Source organism: Phaethon aethereus (genome assembly GCF_964289735.1).
Source record: "Phaethon aethereus genome assembly, chromosome: 3".
In the NCBI taxonomy this organism is placed as follows: Eukaryota; Metazoa; Chordata; class Aves; order Phaethontiformes; family Phaethontidae; genus Phaethon; species Phaethon aethereus.
In genome coordinates, this window is record NC_138576.1 from 110,645,504 (window position 1) to 110,671,409 (window position 25,906).

Consider the following 25,906-nt stretch of genomic DNA (forward strand, 5'->3'; position numbering starts at 1 on the left):
TATTATTTTAAGATGTAGGGACGAGGCCATTTCATGGCATCTAAGATGGCTGAGAAAGATCAGGGGAGATCATAGGATGCTAACGTAGTAGAAGGGCTTAAATTAGATGGCAAACATACTAACTAGGGGGATGTGCAAAGAATAGAGAATCAAATCCATCCAACATATTGGTTCACACCTTCCATCTAAAGCTTTTAACCTCGGTCTGCTACACTTGGCTGCTTTACCTTAGAGATTATAATTGCTGGAAGAGACATGCACACACTCTGCTCCATCCATGCTGGAGGACACGGTGGGACACTCCAATTCAGTCTGGTTGAGTAACACTGCTGAGTGGAGTACAAGTGACTTCCAGGTATACTTGGGCTAGTTGTATACAACTGTATCTATCTGGTGCCTGCTCATACACATGACTGTGGACAGACAGCAGGCAGAAGGTTAAAACATGAGGTAGAACATCTTGTAGCTGTCTAAGCAGTGACTGTTCATGACACATAAAATGCTTCATTGCATCTTTTGTTCAAAGATTTCCAGGTAACCTGGAAAAGAGTTTTAAACAAGACACCTACAGGCAGGTTCAGTTGGGAGGTTTTCAAAACACATAAAGTAGCTGCATCATTGACTCTCAACACACACTGGTACAGTTGGGGCTGGTGGCTCAGTTTCTTGAAAATAAGGCTACACACTCAGGTGATTTAAACCTCCATTTTGGAAAGCATTGGGGGTTTTATACTATCTCTGGGTTTCAAGGCGTATCTGTAAAGTTTAGTTCTTCAGATAAATGCTAGACTGAGGTGAGAACTGTGAGAGATTACAATGATTTTATCAGGCATTGTGGATACTCTGCACACCCAAAAATCATGTTGCAAGTATTTGCTCTTCAGCATAGCTCAAAGTATGTCAGTTGCTCACCCCTTCTTTTCCTGGGGAGCAGCAAAATGAGAAATTCTTCTTCAGACATGTTTTGTCTGTCTATATAAAGTGCAGCCAATCTCCAGGCTGTTTTCTTCCTCTTGTTTTTCTCTTAAATCTATCTTTCGGTCTGTTGCTCATGTTGTTGTAGCCGTGAAGGTCAATGGCTGTAAAAAGGCAAGGTTTGGAGGGAGAGACAGTATTTTTCATCTGGAGAAAAAGTAGGCAAGTTGTTAGCCACTTAAATCCTTTTTCAGGTCTGAAATCTCTACTGTACAATAGAAAATTAAATATTTGTTTCCAGGGTTATATTTTGAAGAATTTCTCTTGGTGTCCTTGAGGATCAAGCCTTGTGGATCACTTGTAGAGTGGTTTTAGAACAAATGAGGGCTCTGTGTGGGAGGACAGCGCAGTCTGTGGTTGTTTGGTTTCTCACCGGGATCACTGGTGACCTTCAACTTTGATGGGAGTAGCAATGAACTGGTTCCTAACTGAGACCAGTTTCCTAGTGGGCCTGGGGCAGTGATTTTGAGTCTCAGAGAGCCTCCTTTTTGAACGAGGGGAAGGGAAGCCTTCCAAATACTGTATCATTATGGTATGTGAACCATTTATTGAACTCTGTAGCCCGATTCATTTTTTCAGTCCACACTGTAACGAGAAGGCTATGATTATGATCACCTTGTTACCACTGATGGCCATGATTTACCTGCTGAGATTTTAATCATGATTTCTCCCAGGAGGCCACCACTTGCAGCAAAAGGTGATGGCTGCTAATGTTTAGCATAGCTGCTAATATTAAAAAAGTGCTATAAAATGACTCTTTGCTGTTTTCAGTGGGAGGATGAGAAACATCTGTCTTGGATGTTACAAGAAAAAAAAAATCTCAGCATGCAATTTCATGTGTGAATCTGTGGTAATCAGCAAGATGGAATGTGTTCTCTTGGGGGAGATTGTATAATTCTCCAAAATGAGGCAAAAAGGGCAAAATTACCATTGGGGGGTTGTGAGTAACGGCTTTGTAACACCTAATGTATTCCATTTTTCTGTTAGCCGTTGGTTTGTCTTGCTATTTTTCTTCTTTTTGGGAGAGGAAATGTCCACATGCCAGAATGTAATTGAATAAAGACTGTCATTCATGTTGCAGCACGTTATTAAAATAACATAGAGAGCCTACATAGTCCAGAGGGAGACTGAGAATAGCTGTGTCTATGGCTTCAAAGCCCCAGTAGAAGTCAATGGGGTCACTCATTTTGGTTTCACTCAGACCTGCAGCGAATGTAAAGCCTTGAAAACGCAGTGATAGGTACTAGATTAGAATCAGATGGGTCCCCCACATCTCCTAGGAGTGCCACCCTCACATCCTCCCCACTAGCTAAAGAGAAAATTTTAAAATGATTAAATTGACTTTTACATTTATTTTAATGATCAGGAATTCTTCTGGAGAAGACACACTTCATCCCAAGAAACAAGGAGTTTCCAGTAGGACTGTGCAGGGCAGGATCCCTGCAGAACCCTCAGTGGAAAAAATTATCCTGGCATTATTGTGAACATTACCATGCCTTTTCTGCCATGCTTGAAAAAAAAGAAGTCACCTGTGCCTTTAGGCAGGAGTATCTTTCAAAAACACACCCCACACATCCAGCAGAACTACCAGGCCTTGCTGGAGATGTGCTTGAAGAACAAATGCCTGTTCACAGATGACAGCTTCCCTGCTCACATCAGCTCTGTTGGAACAGGAGCACTGCTAAGGAAACTACCCCAAAATTTACAGTGGAAGAGGCCACATGTAAGTGACTTTCAGTAATACTCTAACGTAAGAGGATAATTATAGCTGATAGCCGGCAAATAGTGTTAGCATTGAGCAGACTACTCTAAGACTTTAATTTAGGTGTGCCTTAATGCCTCCAGAGATTACATTTATGTATCAGCTGTCATTTTGGAAGCTATGGTACATGGAGTTTCGTAATTGCCTTTGAAGCATTAGTTGCTCAAAATCATAACCAGCCTCAATCAGTTTATATCCTTGGAGCCAGCAGGGAAAGCAGGTGAAGGGAGTGCCTTGGAGCTCACAGCTCTGATGGTCCCACCATGATTCCATGATGACAGTTCTCATGGCGATGATCCTGCTCCCCAGAATTCAAGATCTTGACCTTTTAGAAGATTTCCAGGTTTCTAGTCAGTTAGCCTTTGACTCCTCTCCCATGGACCACATACCGTTGCTACTTTCACTGGCAGTGGCAGGTGCCTTATCCTCTTGTTGGGCTGTTTTTTTCCTGCTTAACTGTTTAGTCTATTCTTTATTGTACTTAGAGCAGTCTTTTCCCAGCTCTCAAGGTTGAGCTTCTACCACAATCAGTAACTGACCATCAATCAGTGAATTGTTTTTAGTTCTGGGACCTCTGTTTTCTGCTTTGTGCCCATATTTCCAAGGCCTTTGCTGGTATCTCACACTTAAACTGAACATCACAACAAGAGACACCTGGTACTGAGCGCTGATCACAGAGCAAGTTCTCGTAACAAATGGATAACAACTCTAGGAGGCCAGGACAAGGGACTGGCACAGTTAGATAAGGCTTGTTTGCTCTGGCCTGTTACTAGCAATGTCAGTTCTGTTCTTACTGAGCCATGGAGCAGCATATTGACAATCAGATCTTCCTGAAAGCAATGTATAGAATTATCTGAGAATTTCAGTAGCACTGACTCCTTTTGTTACTGTGTCTGTAAGGGAATTCTACCAGGTAATAGCAGATAACATCTCCTCTAGCTAAGTTATTTTCTAGCTGTCATATTTTGTCAGATTTAATCAGTTTCTTCGAAGGGCTGAGTTTCTGCAAAACTCATGAAAATCACTGGGAAAGTAAAGGCACCTTTGCAAATTGTGCAAGAGAGCCTGGCAATAGCAGCCTTGGTTCTCAGAGTTTCATTCTCAGTTTGGTCTCACAGATGGTTTGTGTTAAGTCAGGATGTACAGACGGAGGAAGAGCACAGTCCTCAGGGGACTGAGCTGGGTTGTGCTGGACACTGTGGCTAAGGCAGCTATATCGGCATAGGGGTATTTGGGAGGGAAAAGTCAACATGAGTCCTGGCCTCTACAAAGCCCTTCAGGTGTCCCTCCACCCCAGAGATGTTGGGATGGACTTCAAACCGACTCTGTCTCTCAGTCCACCATTCCGCTGCTTTAAAACTGCCTCATGAAGAAGGCTGCCATTTGCTCTGAATGCCAGACTCAGCCCACCAAAGGCTGTCTGAGGATGGATGCTGTGCATCCTTCAGTCCCCGTGTTGCAGAGGAAACTCTGAGATTCTGCCATTCAGCCTGTGGGCTTGTAGCTTGCTGCATTATGACTGATGGCCTGCAAACTGAACACCCACATTCATGAAGGATAGGGGTTGATGTCTAATTTCTGTAACTGCCTTCTGAGGGTTTGCTGTTTCTCTGCTACTGCCTGAAGGGGAAGGCAACAGTGTCAAAATTAGCTTGAGCAATTTGTGGCTCATTAGAGTGAAACGTAAATTTGACACTTAGGTTATTAATTTGACCCCAGAGGCACTTGGGAGAGGAAAAAAATAACAATCTAATTTCTCTCTGAACAATTATTCACAGACCCATTCTTGTCACAGCAACAGGAACTTCTAGCAGCCATCAGTTAGTCTGTAGCTTGATCGTCAGTCAAATTGTGAAGTCGTGGAGACATCAGCCAGGTTAGCTGAAAGTTAGAAGAGTTATGCTCTGCCATTGTAGCCTCCTTTGGCTGAACCTTGTCAGTAATTACGGAGGAGCAGGGCTGGCAGGTCTGAAGGGTTGTCTTCTCAACGAGGTGTTTGTGGAGACCCATGGCGATGCATCTGTGCACCAGTGGCCTATGTCGGAGACCAAATTCAATGTAGACAAAGCACAAGTGTGTGCCCAGGCTTGTGTCAGGTTAGCCAGAGCTCATGATAACACTAGAGTTATACCTGAACCAGAACAATGTCTGTTGGGGCAAAGGCACTCTATGTTGAAAGCTTTGAACAGGAAGAGGGAGTGTTTTGTGTCACATACCTATGAGGTTTTTAGATCCCAGACTAGGAACTGGTTGGATTTCCCATCTTACGAGATTGCAACTCTGCGTGCAGAAAGTCCTTGACTTCAAGCTAAACCAGCTCATGTTACTGACTTGACTTTCCCTCTTTTTTTTTTTGATTATGTGCTTCCCAGGCTTTGCACAGAAGTCCAGTATTTTATGCTTCAAACAGAAAGCAACTTGATCTTTGCCACGGCTTGGTGGGTAAGGAAGCTTCTTTGTATAAATATCTAAGTATTCTTATACAAGATAACATTTTGTGTGGAATTTTGACTGTATAAAACTTGGCATACAAATAGAAGGTGTGCATATCCTTGTCTCTTTGCTCGGCATGGTGTGGATGAAGCAATCAGTAAGATGGGATAGGCTCAGTAAAAAACTTGCAAGCTTCAAGGTGGGATTTGAGTGGTAAGAGGTATCTCCACAAGCTGAAATTGCCACTCTCTGTGTTGCTTTTGTGCGTGCTAATACTGCAATAGGAAGTGATCCTGTGCTCTAGTTAATCTGTAATGTTGCTGCTTGACAACTGAACAGAGACCACAGAAGCAGGAAAATCTGACACTCGCTATCTGTGTACCTAAGGCTTAGTGTGAGTGTGTTCTCTTCCCAGCTTTGCTGTTAGAAAAATAATTTTTATGTCTGTGTTACCTAAATTAAAAGGCTATATTGTCATCTGTCAAACAGGTAGGGGCAGGACTAAATTAATTTTCAAGTTCTTCAAGCCCTTAAACACAAAGTCTGATAAGTACAGTCTTGCATGTGACATGCATTGGAAATTTTTTTTCTCTTCTGAAAAGTTAATGCTTTCAAAGAAAAAGGGAAAAGTTTTGTTTGTTTTTTTATATAATAGTGTGCCTTTACGGAGAACAGAAAAAAAGCATGCAATGTCAGTAAAAAACCAGAATGTTTCCATTTGAGGGCTTTTTCTTGCAAAACTTCTTGTTTAACCAAACAGTATCCAAATGAAGAGATCATGAGAGAATAATTATAAACCAATCGTGGTTTGGTTAAGTAAAGCACATGTCTGGATCATCTCATTTTCTGTGTATAATTTGTTATAATTATAAAGACATCAGCACAACAGCTCTTCTGCTAGGACTTCGATGGTGTTCCTGAACTTGGCCGACAACTCTCGCTTTTCAGCCAACTGCATGTGTCCATTTGTCTTGGCGCAGAGAACTGCTGGTTCCTGGCGGCCCTGGAAGCCCTGACATTCCAACAGGACATCTTGGCTGTAGTCGTGCCACAAAACCAGAGCTTTGAGAGGAAATACGCTGGCATTTTCCACTTCCGGGTACATCTGCTCCCCGAGAGTGCAGGAGGTCTTCAGAAATCCTCTGTCACTTTTTGTGTCACACCCTTAGAGAATTTGCACATGGTTCCCTTTGGCCAGGGGCAAGTGGCCAGAGGGTATCCTAGCCTGGAGAGTAGCCCATCACCCCTCCCACAAAAGAGTGCAGGCAGTGGATCAGCTACAAGCCAGTCTAAGGATATACCTCTGCTTGGTCCTTCTCTCCAGCTACCCATATTTTAATCCAGACAAAAGTCTTTCTCCATAGTAGCAGCAGTCAGCAGGACTTGAACACATCTGCTCCAACCTTCTACCCCTTTGCACAGCTCTTGATGCAATTCCACTACCCTGCAGTTAGGATCTCCTTCCCCAGAGGACCAGCTGTGCCTAATTTCCCTGCTCAATCCTTTTACACCTGATACATGCTTTGTTTTCTCCTCTGGCAGGGTGGGCCTGAGAAGTTGGTTCTGTGGGTGAGTCAGCACATCCTACTGACCCAAAGCAGTTCCTCCCCACCCCCAAAGGCAGCTTGTCCTGTGCCCACAGCTAAGCTATCTTGCCTCTCCTGTTGCTTCAAGGAGAGGTCCCTTCCAAGGGAAACATGAGCTCGTTCCTTTCCCTGACAGTTCTGGCACTTTGGTGAATGGGTTGACGTGGTGGTTGATGATTGCCTGCCAGTGAATGAGGTGGGGGAGCTGGTCTTTGTTTCCTCAGTCTATAAGAACGTGTTCTGGGGAGCCCTTCTGGAGAAGGCATATGCTAAGTAAGTGACTCATTTCAAGTTATGCAGATAGTCTTTCTAAAATATGTTGGTTGGTGCCTACGCAGTTTGTTCTTATTTATAAATGCATGTCCTAGGCCTTGACACATTTGGAGCATAGTAAATGGTTCTCATCTTTCTATTATTACACAATAAAAGCTGCCACTGCAGTAGCTGTTATCAATCCAGGCCTTTGAGTTTAAATTTAAGGGTTTAGGAGTAGGTGCGAAAACAGACCTATCCTGGGGGGGGGGTTGTACTTTGAGTGTTATCAATGTTTGGAGTGTATTGGCTGGGGTGATGCCTTCCTTGTAAATACTGCAGAAGAGCACAAGGCCACAGATAGGGATTTTCAATGGTGAATGATTTCTGATGCCTCCTTTGATGTATTGTCATTGTACTTTGGTTTTGGTAGAAGTTCCTGCTGTCAGGTCCCCCAAAGCTGAGGCATTTAACAAATCACATGGTGTGGTGAGGATACTGGCTTCTCTCCCGGCTGTTTTGTCTAGAGTAGTTTATCAGGACTAAGAAGAAAGCAACAAGGCATAACTGACAAAGTTTGTCAATATTGGGCTGAAATAATCTCTGCAGAGCAGGGAAAAATCCTACTTAACATTGAGAGAAAGATCATAGCAAAGGAGAGAAAGTTCAGTTATCTTCATTTGCTGTTAAGATTGGAACAAAAAGACTGGAGAATGTTGCACTGCAATGGTAAAGAAAATCAGACTGGAGACAGCTCTCAAGGCACTATATCTTAGATACAGCACAGTGTCTGGTGATAAATTCAAGCAACGCTTGCTAAGGCAGCGTTATCAAAGAAGTAGTCATGGGCATGTTCTCACTACTGTGCAGTGAGAGATGACAATGAATGAAGAGTCCCTTTGTGGCCAATCTTGGAGGCAATTTGCTAGACTCCTAAATGCCAAAGATTTCCCCCAAAATTAAACATGAGTTACAGCCTTCCTTTTGCTTTTGCAAACCTTTATTGTATGTTTTCATTGGCACACTGTTCTCAACCTATCATCTGTGACTATACCCCAAGAATATATTGATGTCTTTTTTACTAGACTCTACGGCTCCTATGAAGATTTGCAGATTGGGCAAGTTTCAGAAGCCTTGGTGGATTTTACTGGTGGTGTTAATATAAGGATCAAGCTTGCAGCAGCTCCTCCTGATCTGTGGGATATCCTGACAAGAGCAACCTACAGCAGATCTCTCATGGGCTGTCAGACACATTTAGGGGTGTGAGATCACTTGGAGTGATACTAAATGGTTTTACATCTAAAAGCCTTTCCAGACCTGTTTCCCTCCGCTCACCTAGTCATTGTGCCTCAAAAAGTATCAAAGCTGCCACACGTGACTTTATGTAGAAATCACATTCTTAATGTTGAACTTTGCTTATGGATTGGTTCCCTGCTGCTCTCAGCTCCCTGTTGTTATGTTCAGGAACTGGTTTATCTATCAAAGAACCTCTATTAAATAAGAATCTACTGCATTTTCCCATTTTTGTTAAATAAATTTTCCATTTTTACAGATGGTATAGTGAGACACACAGACTCATGGAATAAGCTTATTGCTAAGATAAAGAGGTGTGTAGTTCAGAACGTGAATTCAACTCTTGGCTTCCAAGCCTGATGCTGACACTTCAGCTGTTGGGAAACCCTGCTGTTCTGAAAATCAAAACATAACCTCCTGGACCTTTTAAAAGTGAGATGGTCTCTAGCCAAAGAGCCACAATTTAGGAAGGGACCTTCCCAATCAACCTTCCAATTCCAAGCATACTGCAAAATGTGGCTGTTAGGAGCTTAGACTTTTTTTTTTTTCCCTGCAGTTCAAACCATTCTCCATTTGCTTTGAGAGTCATTGCTTACGCAGGAACAGATCTCTCGTATTGGTATGAGTCTGCTGTGTAAGCAGGGATAGAATAAAAGGTTTATTTTCCTTCTGTTTCTCTTTGTATACAGGCAACAAAAGTCCTGAAGAATGGGCTTGTTTCTGGCCATGCCTACACAGTAACTGGTATTAGAAAGGTAAGACTAGCCCTAATGTCCTGGGTCCAGGTTTGCTTGGATGTCAGCAATTTTTATTGCAGTCATAGGTTCAACCCTTAATCAGGGCAACTATGGTATCTCGTCCCCAATGCACTTTTAGTCTAAGGTTAAAAGAGACCGCATGCTTTGCAAAGATTCACTTTGAAGTGTGTCCATTTTAGTATTGTGACCTTGATGTAAAGGACAATGGTTATAGATCAGCGTATCTCTAAGGGTGGGAATGATTCATAGGGCTCTGCTGAGAGCATCACCTACAAATGCATCTGAGCTGTTAAGGACAAAAGGACCGGCCTTTGGGGATGCTGGGAGGATGTGCAGAAACCTACTTGGAGTAAAAAGCCTTCCTCTGAAGTCAGAGGAGAGGCCATAGAGAAGTAAAGATAATGGAATACAAGGGCTAAACCATGAAAATCTGCAGGTGGAAATGTGAGTCAAGGTTAAAGTAAGGGAACAGAACTGGGGTCCTGTGCAGAGAATGCAAGTGGACCCCACTGAACTGCAGAAGTGTCATTGGGAGTCCCCTAAAGATATTTGTCTAGAGGTAATGGACAGTAAAACAATAGGTCCCAAAGAGTGGGAGAAAGCTCAACCTTTCTCCTCCTGGATTGGTGGATGACTATCTTGTCCAGCCTCGAAAGGAGGTTGACAAGGATGGCAAAGGACTTTGTGGGGCTTTGGACATGTGATATAGATGTGGGTGAAAGCACATTCAGTACCTCTAGCAAGAGATACTAGGAAAACTGGAAGAGATACCATGAACTGGATGATGCATGCCTGTGTCTCCCACACACGACAGGAGGGTTTTAGGTATGGACTTTATCAGCAACATGTCTGTCAGTCTGCCTCCTTTGATGGGATGAAGAGACAGGCAGGAGTAAGGGACTGACCGAGTACATGGATTAGATGTGAAGTCAGCTATTTTGCTCTAGGCTGCCAACAAAGCCCCTAGTCAGCCTGGCTCCCTCTTCTCCCACCACGGCAAGCCAGTTCAGGAGGCACTATCTATGTGGTCACCCTCTGGGCTGCATTGTGCTGTGCCATTGCACTGGGCTATGACTTAGCTTTCACAGTAGTACAGTCCTGCCCCCACATAAGCACAAAATGAACAGACATTGGAAAGAGAAAGGAATTTACAGTGAAGCCTTCAAATTAGGAATCTCTGAGGTCTCTGGTTTCAGTTATAGAAGGTAAGATGAAGCATATTAATCTCTTTGTGCTGGCAGAGTTGCATGTTCATAGATTTTTATCACCATGCTTGCTGGCATCTGAGAACAAACAAAATCTTTGTTAATATCTGAACATAGTACATTGATATAAACCAGATGAGAACTGCTGAGACCTTGGTAGGCACAGTGTTGCTGTTTTCTGAAGGTGACCTGTCAATATGGACCAGAAAACCTAGTGAGACTGAGAAATCCATGGGGAAAAATTGAATGGAAAGGAGACTGGAGTGACAGGTGAGTTTAAAAGAGGGAAGGTCTGATGCTGAGTAGGAGGAAAGGTTTCTTGGAGGAAAGATGCTGCCATCTTCAGGCATGAATTAGTGCCGAGAGCAGCATTAAGATAAGTAACAGTTGCTTGCACAGACCCTCTAGTGTCAAAGCAATGACTTGATAGATTTGTATTTCGTGGGCAGATGTGAGCCCAACTATGTGAGCCCTCTCACGCATGCAGCTTCAACAAACTCAGTTCTGCTTTTCCATTCAGTGAATGCCAGAGGAAACAGAATATGAACATCAGATGCTGACCATGTTGCTGTGATCTGGATGGCATGCAAAAAGTGACAGATAGCTCTGCAGGAGGCTCTAAACAAACAGCATGTTTCAGGGCACACAGCCATTTACCACAGAAGGGACTATGCGAAGTCCTCCACGGGCTGCAAAGTGTTGGAGTTGAGTGGCTGCAAAGGAGTCCTCTGTCCTGGCCATCTGGGGAAATACAATTGGGTATGAGAAGAGAGGAAGCAACTAGTGAGGCAAATGAGCCCTATATTTGCATCTGCCTGAATTTTTTTGATTGGGATCCATGAATGACAATGGTTTGTGTTCTAGACCATGGGCAACTGTAGACTTGTGTCCTATTCCTCTTTGAAGCGGAGCATGTTCCTTCCCTTTCCCCTTCCCTTTCGCTGAGGCTTGGGGGTAGGGAGGAGGGAAGAGCACAGGGAGGTGCTGGGAATGTGAATGACTTTCACCTTGTCTGATGAGCAGTAGCTTCTCTGATGCATGTCTGTCACATAATGACAACATACCAGCTGTTCCTGTTGAAGAGCATAATGAGCAACATACTGTAGGCCTGCCTTTTAAACGACTCCCAGCTGCCTCTTGTGCTGTCCTAGTCATTCATTCATTCATTATGCCAAACACTCTTCCTATTATGTCTCCTTTGACAGAAAATTAACCAACAAAGCAGGTCTAGATTTTTATATTTTAAGTACTTGGAAGCTACATGCACGAGTGAATGGACTGGCTGATGGAAATGGAGCATTTCTGGCTTCTGCTGGAGAAAACTGGAGCCATTTAGCTATCTCTCATGGTATCCAGAGTGCTTGTGGAGTGTCTCCCGTGGCTGAAGGCATAGGGCGCCTATGTTTAGTGGAGGATAAATGTGGAGATATATGGGGACAGGGATTTGGCCACTTTTTATAGAGGCCAACTACATATTATATATATACTCTGCCTTGAATTTGAGGCCACATTTGTCTAGTCACCTCATGTTTTTGCCCTCAGCTCTTACAAATGGGAGCTGCTGAGCCCAAAGGAGAAGATTTTGCTGAGGAAAAAGAAAGAGGATGGAGAATTCTGGTAATGGCACAGTTTTGCCTCTCCCCCCTCTGCCAGTAGCTCTGAGGCTGCATCTGGAGATGAAGCAGCACATTGTTGCTTAGGGCGGTGTGGATGTGATCTGCTTTATAACAGCCTGCTCTTGCTTTCCTGCTGTCCTCTGCTTGGCAATGTGAGAAGCATGTGCTGACATGGAAGAGATGCGCTGTTCTTCAATGGCAGGAGTGAGGGGGAAGCAGGATACTGCTAGGTGTCCCAGGGCTGCTGGAGACATGGGCAGCTTTCAGGAGCTTTTGTCCTGCCTTTTATTTTTAAGATAGCTTTGGGAAACTCTTGCTTGTCTTGTAGAAGCCTCGTGGTTTCTACACAGCTTCTGCCACGAGGTGGCAATGGTGTTGCCTGTGTCATTTCACTGCTGTCCCTTTGGTGGCAATATTATTTTAATCTCTGTTCTGCTATCCTTTGCTGAAATTTTAGTTGTGCATTTGCTACTGCTAGATGCTGCTGTTGGAGCAGACGCTCTATTCTTTACTGCCTAATAAAATATGAGCATTACCATATGTAACAGAATGGTGTGGCTTCGAAGTTCCCTGCTCCCTTCCCTTGTCTTTTTATAAGCCATATGGACTAAACTAAACTGCTGACAAGATGTTTTTTGGCACTCTTTTTCCCAGGATGTCTCTGCGAGATTTTAAGAGTCATTTTGTAGATCTAATGATCTGTAAATTAACTCCAGACCTGATGAGCCAGGAAGATGGGAAGAAGTGGATGTACTCCCTGAAGAGTGGGAGATGGATTAAAGGAAGTACAGCAAGAGGAAGTCTGGGATTCTGTAATGGTGAGGGGTGCTCTTTTGGATGACTCTGGGGTAACGTTGCTCTTCTTACTCAGTTGCCAGCACCTTATACCTGTTAACACAAAATTGACAACATGCTCTTCCTGCTTAACCCTCCACACAAACATCAGAAATAAACAGCTGAAGGACTTTGACTAGCTTCTGCTATCATTTGCAAACAGAGGGCAGTGGGCTAGTTATGGCATGAAATGAGCTGCAGGATCCTAGGATCAATTGCCAACACTGAGCTTCTTTGGGGCATTAAACTTGCCTGTTAAAATTTGCATCCTCAGCACCTCCAGGGAGTGGTACTTTACTTAAAGTGAATGGGAAATGCAGAGGGTCAGCCCTTCTGGAAGCAGAACAGGTGGGGTCTGAAAGTCAGCTAGCCCATACACTGGAGGCGATAGAGGTATAGTGATACATTTATAAACAAAATATGCTCTTAGTTGCAGGTGAGTAGAAATGTAGTTCCTTGTTCCTGGGCCTTCTGCCTGTCTTACATAGTGGTTGCACTGCTGACTTTTGATCTTAGGGTGCAGTTCACATCCCTGTGGGGTCTGGTGGTCCAGACAACCTGTGACCCATTCAGTCTGATGACAGGCATTGTGTGGGAAGATGGCAACCAATTTTGTGATGGAAAATTACATCAAAATGTTTTTCTTGTTTTGCTTAGGCACCTTTTGGATGAACCCTCAGTACTGGCTGAATGTTTTACCAATTGAAGACAGTAAGAAAAGCCTGGGTTCCTGCAATGTGGTTATATCTCTGATGCAGAAACACAGCAGCAAACACTGGAACCGAGCTCCTCACCTCTTCATTGGAATTTCACTCTACAAGGTGTGAAGAATTGCTTTGCCTTTCTTGCTTTCACAAATAGGAAAACTTTGAGCCCCTGTATGTTGTAGAGCTTTTCAGACCAAGCGTTTTATTGTATTCAGGGTGATCGGTGCATTTTTCTCCTTGCCTGTGGCCAGCCTCCTCACACATCAGGGCTAGGTTCCCTCAGGCTCTATGCCCCACTTGCTGCCTCGCCAAGGTGCTGTGTGTCAGAAATGCCTCTTGCTTCAGAGCACGCTTGGCTTTATTTTGCCTTCTCTGAGAGTTATGTGCAAGAGCTGGGAGAGGATGTCAGGGGTCCCCCTACTTTGGGGCAGGAAGAGCAGTACCCTCAGGTTATTTCCAACCATAATAAAATTGTGCTTGAGAAGCATTCCTAGTATGATGTGGCAGCTGCCCGTATGTGAATACTACTAGTTCCCTGTGTATCTGGGGGTAAGTGGGTATCAATAGAAGGAGTTCAATTCTCTGCTTATCTGAGTGCCTTGCAGAGCCACTCTCCTCCCTTGAACAGAGCCACAGCTCTTGTTCCTGCTGTGAGTTTGCACAGTTATGGAGAGATGGCTGTGGGGAAGGGTTTTCAGGTGGAGGGGCTGAGGTTTCTGAAGGCAAAGACCCCAGTTGAACATATGTAGCTCCTTCCTAGCAATGATATGGCTATGTTGTGCGAGCCCCAGAGGTCCCTGTCTGACAGATGCTCTGTTTCTCTTCTTCCTCCAGGTGGACCTACAGATGAGTCCCTTGCTACCGCTGCTGGCTATTTGCTGGGGGACCTGGACTGGTGCAGCTGTTATGACAACACTGAAAGTGTTGTGTTTGCCTTTGTTCCTTGGCTGACAGCTAGTAACAGTGTATTTGAGTTCAGTGAGGCTCCACAGTAAGTCACTCTTAATGCAGAACTATACTGACTCTTCTGAAGAGTAGCCATATCAGGAGGGCTCAGTGGCCTTAAAAAGGGGCATGAGTTGTTCAGCTTCTGCACTGGGTCTTCAAAGGTGTTAGGAGTGGCATTAGTGTTTACCTGATCAACACTTTGTCCCTCCTGTAATTGCGGGATGGTGCCTCAGTTCTTGGCTGTGTATGAGCTGGACTCGCTGCAGCTCTCAGGGGAGCCAGAGCCACCTTTCTGCTGCCTCCCAGTCTTGGCATGAGGTAGCAACAGAGTCTTTGTCCCATGCAAGTCAGGGGTCTCCTGGGGAGCTCAGATTCCTTCCTGGTTGGGGGTGCTCTGGAGCTGATGCTACAGGTGTTTTTGGCTTCCTCAGGCCAGCTGTATTTCTAGCATTTTCTTTACCCAGGAGCCTTTGGAACCTGAGGAGGGGCCCTGGAAGTTAAACCCTGATCTATGTCCCAATTTTGACCCTGACCTTAGAGGGCTATTTAAAACAGGGAAACGTTTACCTCCTTTTATCTTAAAAGGACATATCTTCCACCCTGTTAGTACTTAGAACACCTCTTAAATGAGAGTCCTTCTGAATTTGAGCTGGCAAAGAGCTAGTTTGGATGTATGGTCAGGGCAGCACAATTGTGTTCCCCGTTACTGTATTTGCAGCATAGTAACCATGAAGTAAGATGCCACTCCTTCCTGACTTAAATATTTTGTGCACTATCATCAGGGTTACAAGTGAGTTAAACTTCCAGGCAGAGTGGGTCTGAGTATGGTCCTAGCTCACTGCTGTGCTGCACCCGGGGGGAATGGTGGCAGCCAGGACTGTAATTTCAGGTTTGTAGCGATTGCCAAGATCAATACAGAGAGATGGCAAGCTGAGAGCATCTCAGGTACTGGAACTACAGTCAACAAAGTATTGACTGGAATATAAAAACTTTAAATTTAACATAACGGTCATGGAGAGGAGCAACCCTGAGCCCTTCAGAAGAAAGATTGTTTTATTAGTAAGAAAAAATATTGTCAAAGAAAGAGGAATAGCATCTCCACTATGAGGCTGTGGAGTAATGGCTAAATGTTTTGAGGAACAGCCAAGATCAGAAGATGACAGTGGTTTTAGCTAGCAGGTTTATTTATTTGGCTTTTGTACTGGGCACTCAGTGGCATTAAAAATTAATTCAATGTTGCCTGGATCAACACTTTATCCATCCTCCTATTGCAGAAAATTGCCTCTGGAGCAAAACATCTGTAAGAACCAAGAGTGACAGGCAGATCAAGGACGCATGCATGAAGTCAAGGCTAAGGGATTAGGTTGCTCCTACAGTATGCTCAGATCACAGATGCTCTGAAAAATCTGCTGCTGCCAGATCCTTAGCACAAAGGGCAAGCTGGGAACAAAGTGCATGGCACCTATGGAACAGGAGGGGTGTTCTGGCTAGTGAATAACAGTCTCTAGAGCAGTTCCTGCCTGCAGCCATTTCTACCAGTATAGAAATGACTTTTACAGTAGCTTAGGTTGACAGAAGCCGCTTCTCCACCTGGTCCTTGCTGCTGTTCCTTGCAAGTACTTTTATATTGTTGATAATGTTGTAGAAAGCCCTGTTCTTTGTCATTTTAGTATTGAGCAAGCGTGGTGCATGGTGAGAACCACCATGTCCTGGAAGAAGACTGAGTCCTTTGGGCCCTGTTACAGAATCATGGAATGGTTTAGGTTGGAAGATGCCCTTAAAAATCATCTAGTTCCAACCCCACTGCCGTGAGCAGGGACACCTTCCACTAGACCAGGTTGCTCAAAGCCCCATCCAACCTGGCCTTGAACACTTACAGGGGTGGGGTATCCACAACTTCTCTGGGCAACCCGCTCCAGTGCCTCACCACCCTCATAGTGAAGATTCTGTGATTCTGTGAAACGACGGTATCAGAAATGACCTCTGTGCCTTCTGTGTTTGATGTCAGTACAGCGTCTGGTTAAGTTAGAACAAGCAGTAGAAAGAGGCAGACAAATACACAGTTCCTGCAGGTGGGAAATCCTTAGCATCTCTGTCATCGAAGTGGAGGAAGCCATGGAGCCAAATTAGAATTGCACGGAGGGATGGAGACCAGGAGGGGGAGAACATGAGGACAGGATAACCAGTTTTGTAACTACATGTGTGGAATAAAATTGCAGGCACAACTGATGAACTCGCATGTCAAATTAGGTAGGTGTCCAGTCACCTTATTTGCATTCCATGTTAATGTGTTCATAACTACTTGCATACATTTGAACGTTTTGCAAATATATATTTAAAGATGCAATCTTCAGAACATGTTCTGGTCTAAATGGGAAAAGCTCTGGCTGACAAAGCAGACAAAACTTTGAAATGGTAAAGGTTCATCTCTTCATCAGGAAAAAAAATTCTTAATGTCCGGTGATGACTGCACATTTCTGTGGAGCACTTGCTAGAAAAAGTTACATCCTGAAAAGAGCAAGCATGTAGAGACAGACAATGGACATGTATTTGCTAGAAGACACTTTATGTCGAATTTATGTAGACCTTTACCAGTATGCTAAAAAACCCCAGAAGCTCAGTCAGAATTCAAGCAAAATCAAGGCCAACAGCATCCTGGCCTGTATCAGAAATTGTGTGGCCAGCAGGAGTAGGGAAATGATCGTGCCCCTGTACTCGGCACTGGTGAGGCCGCACCTTGAATCCTGTGTTCAGTTTTGGGCCCCTCAGTACAGGAAGGATGCTGAGGTGCTGGAGGGTGTCCAAAGAAGGGCAACGGAGCTGGTGAGGGGCCTGGAGCACAAGTCTTCTGAGGAGCGGCTGAGGGAACTGGGGTTGTTCAGTATGGAGAAGAGGAGGCTGAGGAGAGACCTTATCGCTCTCTACAACTACCTGAAAGGGGGTTGTGATGACGAGGGTGTTGGTCTCTTCTCCCAAGTAACCAGCGATAGGACAAGAGGAAATGGCCTCAAGTTGTGCCAGGGGAAGTTTAGATTGGATATTAGGAAAAATTTCTTCACTGGGAGGGTGGTCAAGCATTGGAACAGGCTGCCCAGGGAGGTGATGGAGTCGCCATCTCTGGAAGTGTTCAAAAAACCTGTGCATGTGGTGCTTCAAGACATGGTTTAGGGGACATGGTGGTGCTGGATTAATGGTTGGACTTGACGATCTTGAAGGTCCTTTCCAACCTTAGTGATTCTGTGATTCTGTGAAGTTATCTGCTTGTGCTGTAAAAAAAATCTGAGGTGTGAAGGCAGGCTGTCTATACCATGCCTGTGAATTCTCCACATGCTTTTGTCCACTTGTTCAGAACACATTTGCTTTTGTTTCTTCCCTTAACAGTACCAGGAAAGCAACAGAAAGCTGCCCCCAGCTTTCTTTACCCGACATCAGCCTGTGAACAAGCACCAGGTCTTCCTTGATGAGCGGGAAGTGACTCATGACTTCCACCTGGAGCCTGGTGTCTATGTGATTGTCCCATCCACCTTGGAGCCTCAGCAGGAGTCTGAATTCATTCTGCGGGTCTTCTCCAGGAAGCATGTTCTTTGGTGAGAAGCTGCTGCCCCTCTGACAGCACCTAATTCTCTGGGATGGTGGGATGGTCTGGTCTTTTGAGTCTAATGGGGGCAACATAAAGACTTTACCATGCAAAAGGCAGCACAATCTCTTTTGGAGAGGCTGGCTGTGGGTCTCTCCCGGCATAGGATGCTCAGTGGATGAAGCACTGCTTTTGGCATTATCCTTTCAAGAAGTGTTGACCTAGGCCTACACAAGGGATTCTTGCAGCGTGCTCATGTTTGAGACTGGAGAAGGACAACAGTTTTTAATGCAACATCGGTTTGCCAGGAGACCCTGCTGGCGATGCTAGGGTGGTTGCTTGTGCAGAAATGGTGCTTTGGACACTTCAGATGCCGGCAGCCCCTGGGGAGCTGTATGGGCATGAGGGCTTCCCTTACTGCAGCTGTAACACTGTGGGGGAAAAAAAAAAACATATGCTGCAACAGCAGATTGGGGCCCCTTCTGGGGTTGGGGGATGCCACCTGTGATGACACACACAACTCTGTGATACATCCTTAATGTGTCTGCTTTTTTGCATCTCCAGGGAAATGGGTGGGAACCCCAGTTTCACCCTCTGTAAGGTGAGTGAGTATGAGGGGAGTGGGGGTCTGTGGTTCAGTCTTCAGCTCCAGGTGTTGGGTTTTTCCTGTCTCTGCCCTATGGAGAAGCTGAGTGAGAATGTGAGTGCTTGTGTTGCAGCACTTTTGAAAGGGCAGTTTGGGTTTGCAGGCAGAGTCCCTTGCACCATGTGGACAGATGCAGTCAAATGTCGGGGACAGGCAAATTTTTGGATGCCTTTGTTAGTTGCCTTTTTGCAACTTTTGCACTTCTTTTAGTGACACCATCTTACGTGCTCTGCAGTCTTTCCTATTCATGACTTTTTGGAGACTCCTGGTCCATTCTTGCACTTCTCCCTGCTCGTTTCATGCCTTAACAGTTTTAAAGACATCATGGGGACAGCAGTACTGTTCCCATGCAGCGGTCTATAGGTTATTTTCAAAATAACTGAGCTCAGTGACAGTGCATGCACATCTGCAACCTATGCAAGGGAGTTTATAGCATAGTCTGTTCCATAAACAGGGCCATTGCTTCTTTCATCCCCTCTGTTCTCCTGTACAAAGGAGGACAGAGAGCCTTCTCTCTCTTCTTGGCATGGAGTGAGCCCCATCCTTTGTTGTTACACAGCTTGGTGGGAGGGAAATGTTTCTCCCCACTGTGTGTTAACTGAGCATTTCTTTCCAAGAAATAACTCCCCACCTCATAGAAATGCTGTCTTAGCAGTGGGCTGTGTTAGTGATGTAGCACTGATTGCAGTGGTGGAGAGAAGGTAGAAGGGCAGAGGATGAGAGTGCAGTTCTGGGAAAGCATCTTTGCTTTCTTGGATGGTGACATTTTTCTTCCTGGAGTTAATGATTTTTTTTTATATATTTTTTTTTAATATCTTAAAGGAAATTGTTGATAGGTATGAAGGCAAGATTTGGGAGGATTTCTTCACAAAGCATTTTGAACAGGTAAGTGTGTACATGAACTGCCAGAGTAAACTCCTCCAGAGCTATTAGGTAGCTCTGTGAAAGTAAAAGCACATGGATGTTCAAGGGAGGTCTGGATATGGAAGTGTGGGGAACAGAGGGGGGCCATAGGAAGTTGAGCTGTGTCTGCAGTGCTGATTCCATGTAGCAGATTTAACTGCAAAGCGTAGGAATATGTTAGCATTGAGACAGGCATACTTCTCTACACAACAGGGTGTGAATGCCTAAAACGTAATGCCGCAGGACTTTGTGGATGTGACAGTATCAACAGGCTCAAAAGATATTGGCAAACTGATGGGCAGCAGGTCCATAAACAGATACTAAAGGACTAGGCAGGGATGTACTGTCTAAGATCCCTTTTCTAACAGGTGTGGGTACCAGGGGAACAAGAGAATGGACTGCAGAAGCTGATTAATTCCTATTGCCTGTATTGGGGACAAAGTGCGGGGTGTGTGGATCCATCCTACCCTTTAGGGTGTTCTTACACTCATTGGGGAAAGTCGCCTATTAAAGAACACCCCCTGAAGTATTAACACTTGTCTCATACATCCTTCATCACAGTTTGATGGCAGCTAACTTGCTTTGAGAGGTGAACTATGTTCCAGGTGTCCCATCATCTCCTTTTTCACTAATTTTCCTAGTGAAATATGATCCTTATTGTGAAAGATTCTTTTTAATGGTCTCTCTGGCCTGATTTGGGATAGAGTTGACATTCAGGGATCCCACTAGCTATGGTGAGGGATTGCAAGTGTTTCACCTTTCAGAAAAGGTTGCTCTGTTTATTTAGCAGCATACCCTGTATTTGGCAAACACAATTTCACAAAAACACATTTGCACTTTTGATAGCAGTATTTTAATGGAAGCTGTTACTGAAAACAAGCCATGCTTTTACTTTTTGCCACTTGTTTAAGATTTTGATTTTGAGAATGGTGTGGCTTTCACTAGGAATTGCCATGTATTGTGAGGTGCTGGTCCTTTGCTGTCAGGAGGTCTGAATATGCACAGAAGCATTTCTCAATGCATTTCCCTGGCATGCCTCAATGATCTGAAAACAGGCTTTTATTTTTGAAGTGCAACATTTAAAAAAAAATCCTCCAAACAAACAAATGTCGCAGTTTATAAAAAACTTGTAAACATTAGTATAACAAGGAGGAGGGAAAGTCTCTGCTTTGAAAAGTTTGGGGAGGAGGTATTCAAGAGTTTCCATCTTTTTTTTGTTTGTAAGTGATAAAAAGGAAATGTTTGAAGCAGGTCTTTTGACGGTGTGCTTGGTGGGACAGCTGGCAACAGGGCTGAAAGGTTAACAGTCTGGCTCCTCAGTGTAAATCTGCAGTACTGCATTGATCTGTGTGGAGCCCTAAGAACTTAGCCTGGGGAAGACTGCACCTCTTGCAGGCTCAGAATCTTGTCATACTCGAAGAGAGTCTTTTCTATTGATTTTCCCAGTGTCTGGAGTAGGGCCAGAAAAGCAGAGAATGAAGACGAGACATGCTGGGAAAACGAAACAGGGAGAAAAGTGATTTAATACTTAAAAAAAAATTCTCTTCCATATCACAGAATCCTGAAATAAATGCTGTTCAGCTCCAGAGGATCCTGAATAATATATCTTGGAGAAGTAAGTGCTGAGAAATAATGTTTTTGTAAAACAAACCCTCTTAGAGAAAAGCCTCAACTCCTGTATCTGTTTTGTGAATTCTGGGAAGAGAAACTGGCTTGAATTGGACTGAAGTGACTCTTCTGATGCGAGGTTAGATTTCCAGAGAGAAAGGATTTGCTGGGGTGTAAATCAACATGGTAGAAATTTTATAGGAAAAAATAATCTAGTTTGAATTTCAACAACTGAAAGAATGAGAGAGAAGAGCAAACGTAGATACTGTGTGTGGATGCAGACTCTGAATTTGACCTCCAAAACCCAGCTTGACCTCAGCCTCGCTTCTGAAACTGTATCTCATTTCACCTTGTGCCACTGCCACATTCTCGGCAGTGCCACTACTAGAAGGTGTAGAAAATTAGCCTGGTCTGTAGGCAGTTATGCGGTGGAAGGGGGTCATGTCTTTACCTTGATGTGCCTCGTTCATGCCTGCTATTCCTATTTCCTCTTCCCTGCTATGCAATGCATAGGGCTGCTCCGTGCCATGTTTGTGTTTGGGAGACAGGATGGAGATGCGGGTAGCCTGTGTAACTTACACTTGTGAAAACCAGGTGAGCCCTCAGGTTGTCTCTCTCGTGAGGACTCTGACATCCACTCTGCCAGTGGCAGCCCAGAGCACTCCTCAAGCTCATAATTTGGTCCCTAGTTACAAATAATGCTATCTGGACAGCAGCGAGGTATTGCAGTGGCTGCTTTCTCTGAACAACAACAACAACAAAGTTACAGATGATGATAATGATGAATCCAGTTTTCCTTCCCAGTCTCTTCACTCGTAACAACCAACGTGCAACGCAGGAAATATACCATCCAGCCATTATAGGTGACAAAGAAGATGAAAAAAAGACTGACGTGATGTTTTTCCACTTAAGCTGAATTTGGCATTGCTCCTTTTTCTACGAAGTTAGTCCAGGATAGCTTTTCTGTCTTTGCGAAGTAACCCACCAGGCACTGTCTTACCTCTGAGAAGACCATGTTGAACAGAGAGTCTTTATTTTTCATAAATGATCAATTTTAAGACATGAATTTAAAAACTTTACAGTACTACATTCGTATTTACTAAACAGGGCTATTACAAGATTAAAATATCTTCACTTTCTGCAGAGAAGGGATTGGTGAGTACGGTTCTGTCCCTTGATCCGTGGAAGTCTACAGACAATCTCTAATCATGATTTGGAGTGAGATTAGAGTCTATTTCTCTTACTCTTTATGTAACTTATGTATGAACCAGGAATGCTAAGCTTTGATGCAGCATCATGTTTTCAGTGATGCCTTTTTAAAGGTGAATTTTAATTAGGTATTAACAGAAAGTCTGTGAAACAGAGAGAGAGATGCTTAGCACAAGGGTTTCAATTAATCTGCAGTGCTGCTCCCCAAAGCTCTTCGGGGTCAAGTAACTTTGCTCAAGGTCATGCAGTAAATTCTGTTTGGGATTACAGCTTTGGGTGTCTTTTTCCTTCCATTTTTTCTAATAGCCAGAGATAGTGCACCATATTTCATTCTGTGTTACATGCCTGGAGGGAGGTCATATTGGACTTTCTGAGACTACTAGAATCCATCCTGATGCCTCATTTTTATTATCATAAATTATACGTTTGCTCAAGTGGGTGTAAAGTTTCACAAACGTTTTGGGGCCTGAGCCACCTCAAGGGAAGGGGAATTTTGAAAGAGTCCGTTTTCCTGGGAGATGTTCAATGACTCCTCAAAACAATCTCTCCCCTCCCCCCCCCCCCTTTTTTTTTTTGTGTGTGTCTCCAGATTTCCAGAGTTTTCACCTAAGTCTGGATGCGTGCCGGGTCATCTTGGCACTCCTGGATGTATCCTTGGCATGAGTGATACTTCTGACTCAAATTTTACTTGACTGGTGCATTATTACTTAGGGCGGACTGGGTGTTACTGTGATTTCTATACCACTAGGACATGGCTCTGCTTATTGAAGTTCTTATCCTCCGTAATTCCATTCTGTCACAACTGAACTGTTATTGGTTTGGGAAAGGGTTTATTCCTGCTGCCTCTGAAATCAGCATCTAGGTTTCCATTGACTTTAGTGGGAGGAGGATCAAGCCTATAGATAGGCTTGTGGGCTAAGAAATCATTATCCTCATATTATAATTGTGTGAATGTTACAGTGGCTATGAGGTTTTGGTTTGTTTGGGCTTTTTTATGTAATGGGTGCTCTCTGACATTTAACTGAGATGTTCTGACCTTAATTCTCCCACAAAGCTGAATGCATCTGGCACACTAAGTATCCAGGAATTCAGGGTCTTGTGGAAAAGGCTGCTTTTCTATTTGGTATAACAACATTTTCTCTGTCCCCTTGCAGTATCTCCCTGCTCACAATCTCTTCGGTGTTGTCTGTTGTTTTTTGGGTGTTTGTTTTGTTTAAAAATACATTCCCCTCCAGGAAGTTTTCCGGAAAAGAGGCACTAGCAGATCAGGAAAGCTTGACCTCGTGGAACTACATGCAGCTGTACAGGAGACAGGTGAGCCCACAGCACATCTTGGCAAGTCTCATCCTTTTCCTCCTAAAGGCTGGAAAAAGCCCAGGGCTGGGAAACATCTTGAGAATTGTAGGTAGCACCCAGGAGGAGTGGAAAATATAACAGGCTGCATGGTCTTAGCCATCTCTGCTTCCCTCTTTAGCTGCGTAAACATATCTGAAAATTATTTAGCTGTGGGATGGGCTACTTAACCTTTGGCCCAGTGTGGTCTCATACTGATAGTTCTCTGAAACAGAAGTGTCTGTCTATTTTACACCCAGTTTTTAAATCTCTTCCTGTTCGTTGCTAATGTAATTTTAGAAGACTCTGTGGGGTTGTGCAGATACATGCGGGAGGCCAGATCTAGCTCGTATTAAATTGCTATCTCTGCTGAAGATGACAGCTGAGGGACTGAACCTGGAAGTGTGGACTTGCACAGAGGCAATACTAGTGCCAGACTTCGCTAATATAATGTCTGAAGCTTGAATTAGAAATGGAAGACCATACACATGGGTCTAAATACTTTGTTGCTGTTCCTGAGCTTTGTGTGGGGGCTGGTGCTCAGTCTTTCGCAGGTTTACAGCTTAAATATCACTCCTCTTTTTGGCATGTGGTTTACCCAGTTCATCTGAGTCAGTGAAAGCACAGTGAGAAACCCAGATGGAACTCTGCTAAAGCAAACGAAAATCCCAGGCCATGAGTAGAAAATACTTTTATTCCTTGTAAATTCTGCTTGACATTGGGACTGATGCTTTCTGCATGAGTTTCCTTTGGATTTTCTTTTTCATGTGTACTTTATTCCAACTCTGGCAGGACTGTGAGTATAGGGGAAACTCCTTCAGGTTTGGAGGAGATATCTCCATGTGGTGGTCTGGTTTGGGCTGTCTGATATTTGATAATCTTAGGGGAGGTTTGAAAAATCAAGCTGTTGAAGAAGAGCTGAAGACCACTCAGTTGTGCATACTCACACCTGTGTGCACACTTATAGCTGTGAACATTCAGCTGCCTACAGCTGGGGGTTGCCATCTCATTCTATTTTCCCTATTTTTCCTTTTTCTCTTTTTACGAAGGCATTTCACTCAGCAGTGAAGTCTGTAATTTGATGGCAATCAGATATGGTGATCCTGACTTGAAGATCAGCTTTGAGAGCTTTGTGTGCTTCATGCTTCGAGTGGAGATCATGGGAGATGAGGCTGGCACTATGTGGCTTGCCAGGCAAGCTGGGTTGCCCAGCTAAGCCCTGGCCCTTCTGAGGCTGCTCCAGATGGCAGTGAGAAGGTCAAAATTAGAAAGATTGGGTTTCTGAATAGACCAAGAGTAATCAACTTAAAGCAAGAGACAAATATAGAGGAAATGAAGCTCTTTACCTTTCCACCAGTCACTTTCTACAGGCATCTAGGTTGTACATATCAGAGTGATTTATCTCCCTGCAGGTTTGCACCAGCCTTCTGTAGGAGGAGGTAGGCAAATTAGAGGTGGAGACCGCTCATTTCCCAGGAAGAAGAGAGCCTTCAAATATACCTTTGGTGGGAGTGCAGTTGTGATGATGAGACAGCTGATACTCACTCTGTGAGCTCGTGCTGTAGGCACTTTGCACATGTCTCAAAACTGTAGTGGGTGAGGTTGGGATCACCTACATTTCAAGGTTTCACAGCTGGATGGACAGACAGTAACATGCCTGACTTTATTGAGCTGCTCCCCATGTCCCACCCCTCAGGGGTCTTCCAGGAACAGAAAGAGAAGCTCGTGCACTTATGAATAGCCTACAAGCTCTGCCTTTGAGGTTTTTCCTGAGACAGTGTCTGCCTGGTGCTGATCTCTTGGCTATCAAGTTAAAGCTCCTCATTTATTTCTTTCGCAGAGGCCTTTCGCAACTTAACACAAGATGGCAAAGGGATATATCTCCAGGAATCTGAGGTAAAGCCTGTTCCCTGGCTGACAAATGCAGGCTCTTTCATTGCAAGAGGCTTCATTGCACATCTTGTTCTGTAGCATTAAAAAATGCTTTTTAATAGAGATAATAAAAGATCTTTACCTGATCACTTAAAGATAGCTTAGAAACAACAAGAAGCTTCAGGCTTCTAAGGCTTGTGCTTTATTATGGCTTCTGCTCCTTCTGGAGACAGGAAATCTCCAATGCCCCATAGTCCAGTTCAGTTGTGACTATCGCAGAGTGCTCTCAGGGGTGGATGAGTTTAACATACTTTTCCCCATTACTTCACAGTGGATGATGATGACACTGTATTCCTGAAGCAGTGCTGTGGAAGAGGGGACAACCAGGCC

General features: G+C 44.2%; 1 protein-coding gene across 1 annotated transcript; it reads left to right on the top strand.

The window, feature by feature from the left end:
- Positions 1-2,346: 2,346 nt before the first annotated feature.
- On the top strand, positions 2,347-25,874 carry CAPN14 (calpain 14; the record flags this gene model as incomplete). The annotated part of the gene is made up of 20 exons (XM_081998605.1): positions 2,347-2,698; positions 5,110-5,179; positions 6,151-6,269; positions 6,893-7,029; positions 8,094-8,268; positions 8,991-9,056; positions 10,449-10,534; positions 11,807-11,881; positions 12,535-12,698; positions 13,372-13,535; positions 17,751-17,956; positions 18,511-18,547; positions 19,415-19,477; positions 21,053-21,110; positions 22,902-22,960; positions 23,367-23,435; positions 23,548-23,626; positions 24,694-24,810; positions 25,485-25,540; positions 25,848-25,874. The coding sequence occupies exons 1-20, from the start codon at positions 2,468-2,470 to the stop codon at positions 25,872-25,874; spliced, it is 2,058 nt and encodes a 685-aa protein (XP_081854731.1). The 5' UTR covers positions 2,347-2,467.
- Positions 25,875-25,906: the final 32 nt, after the last annotated feature.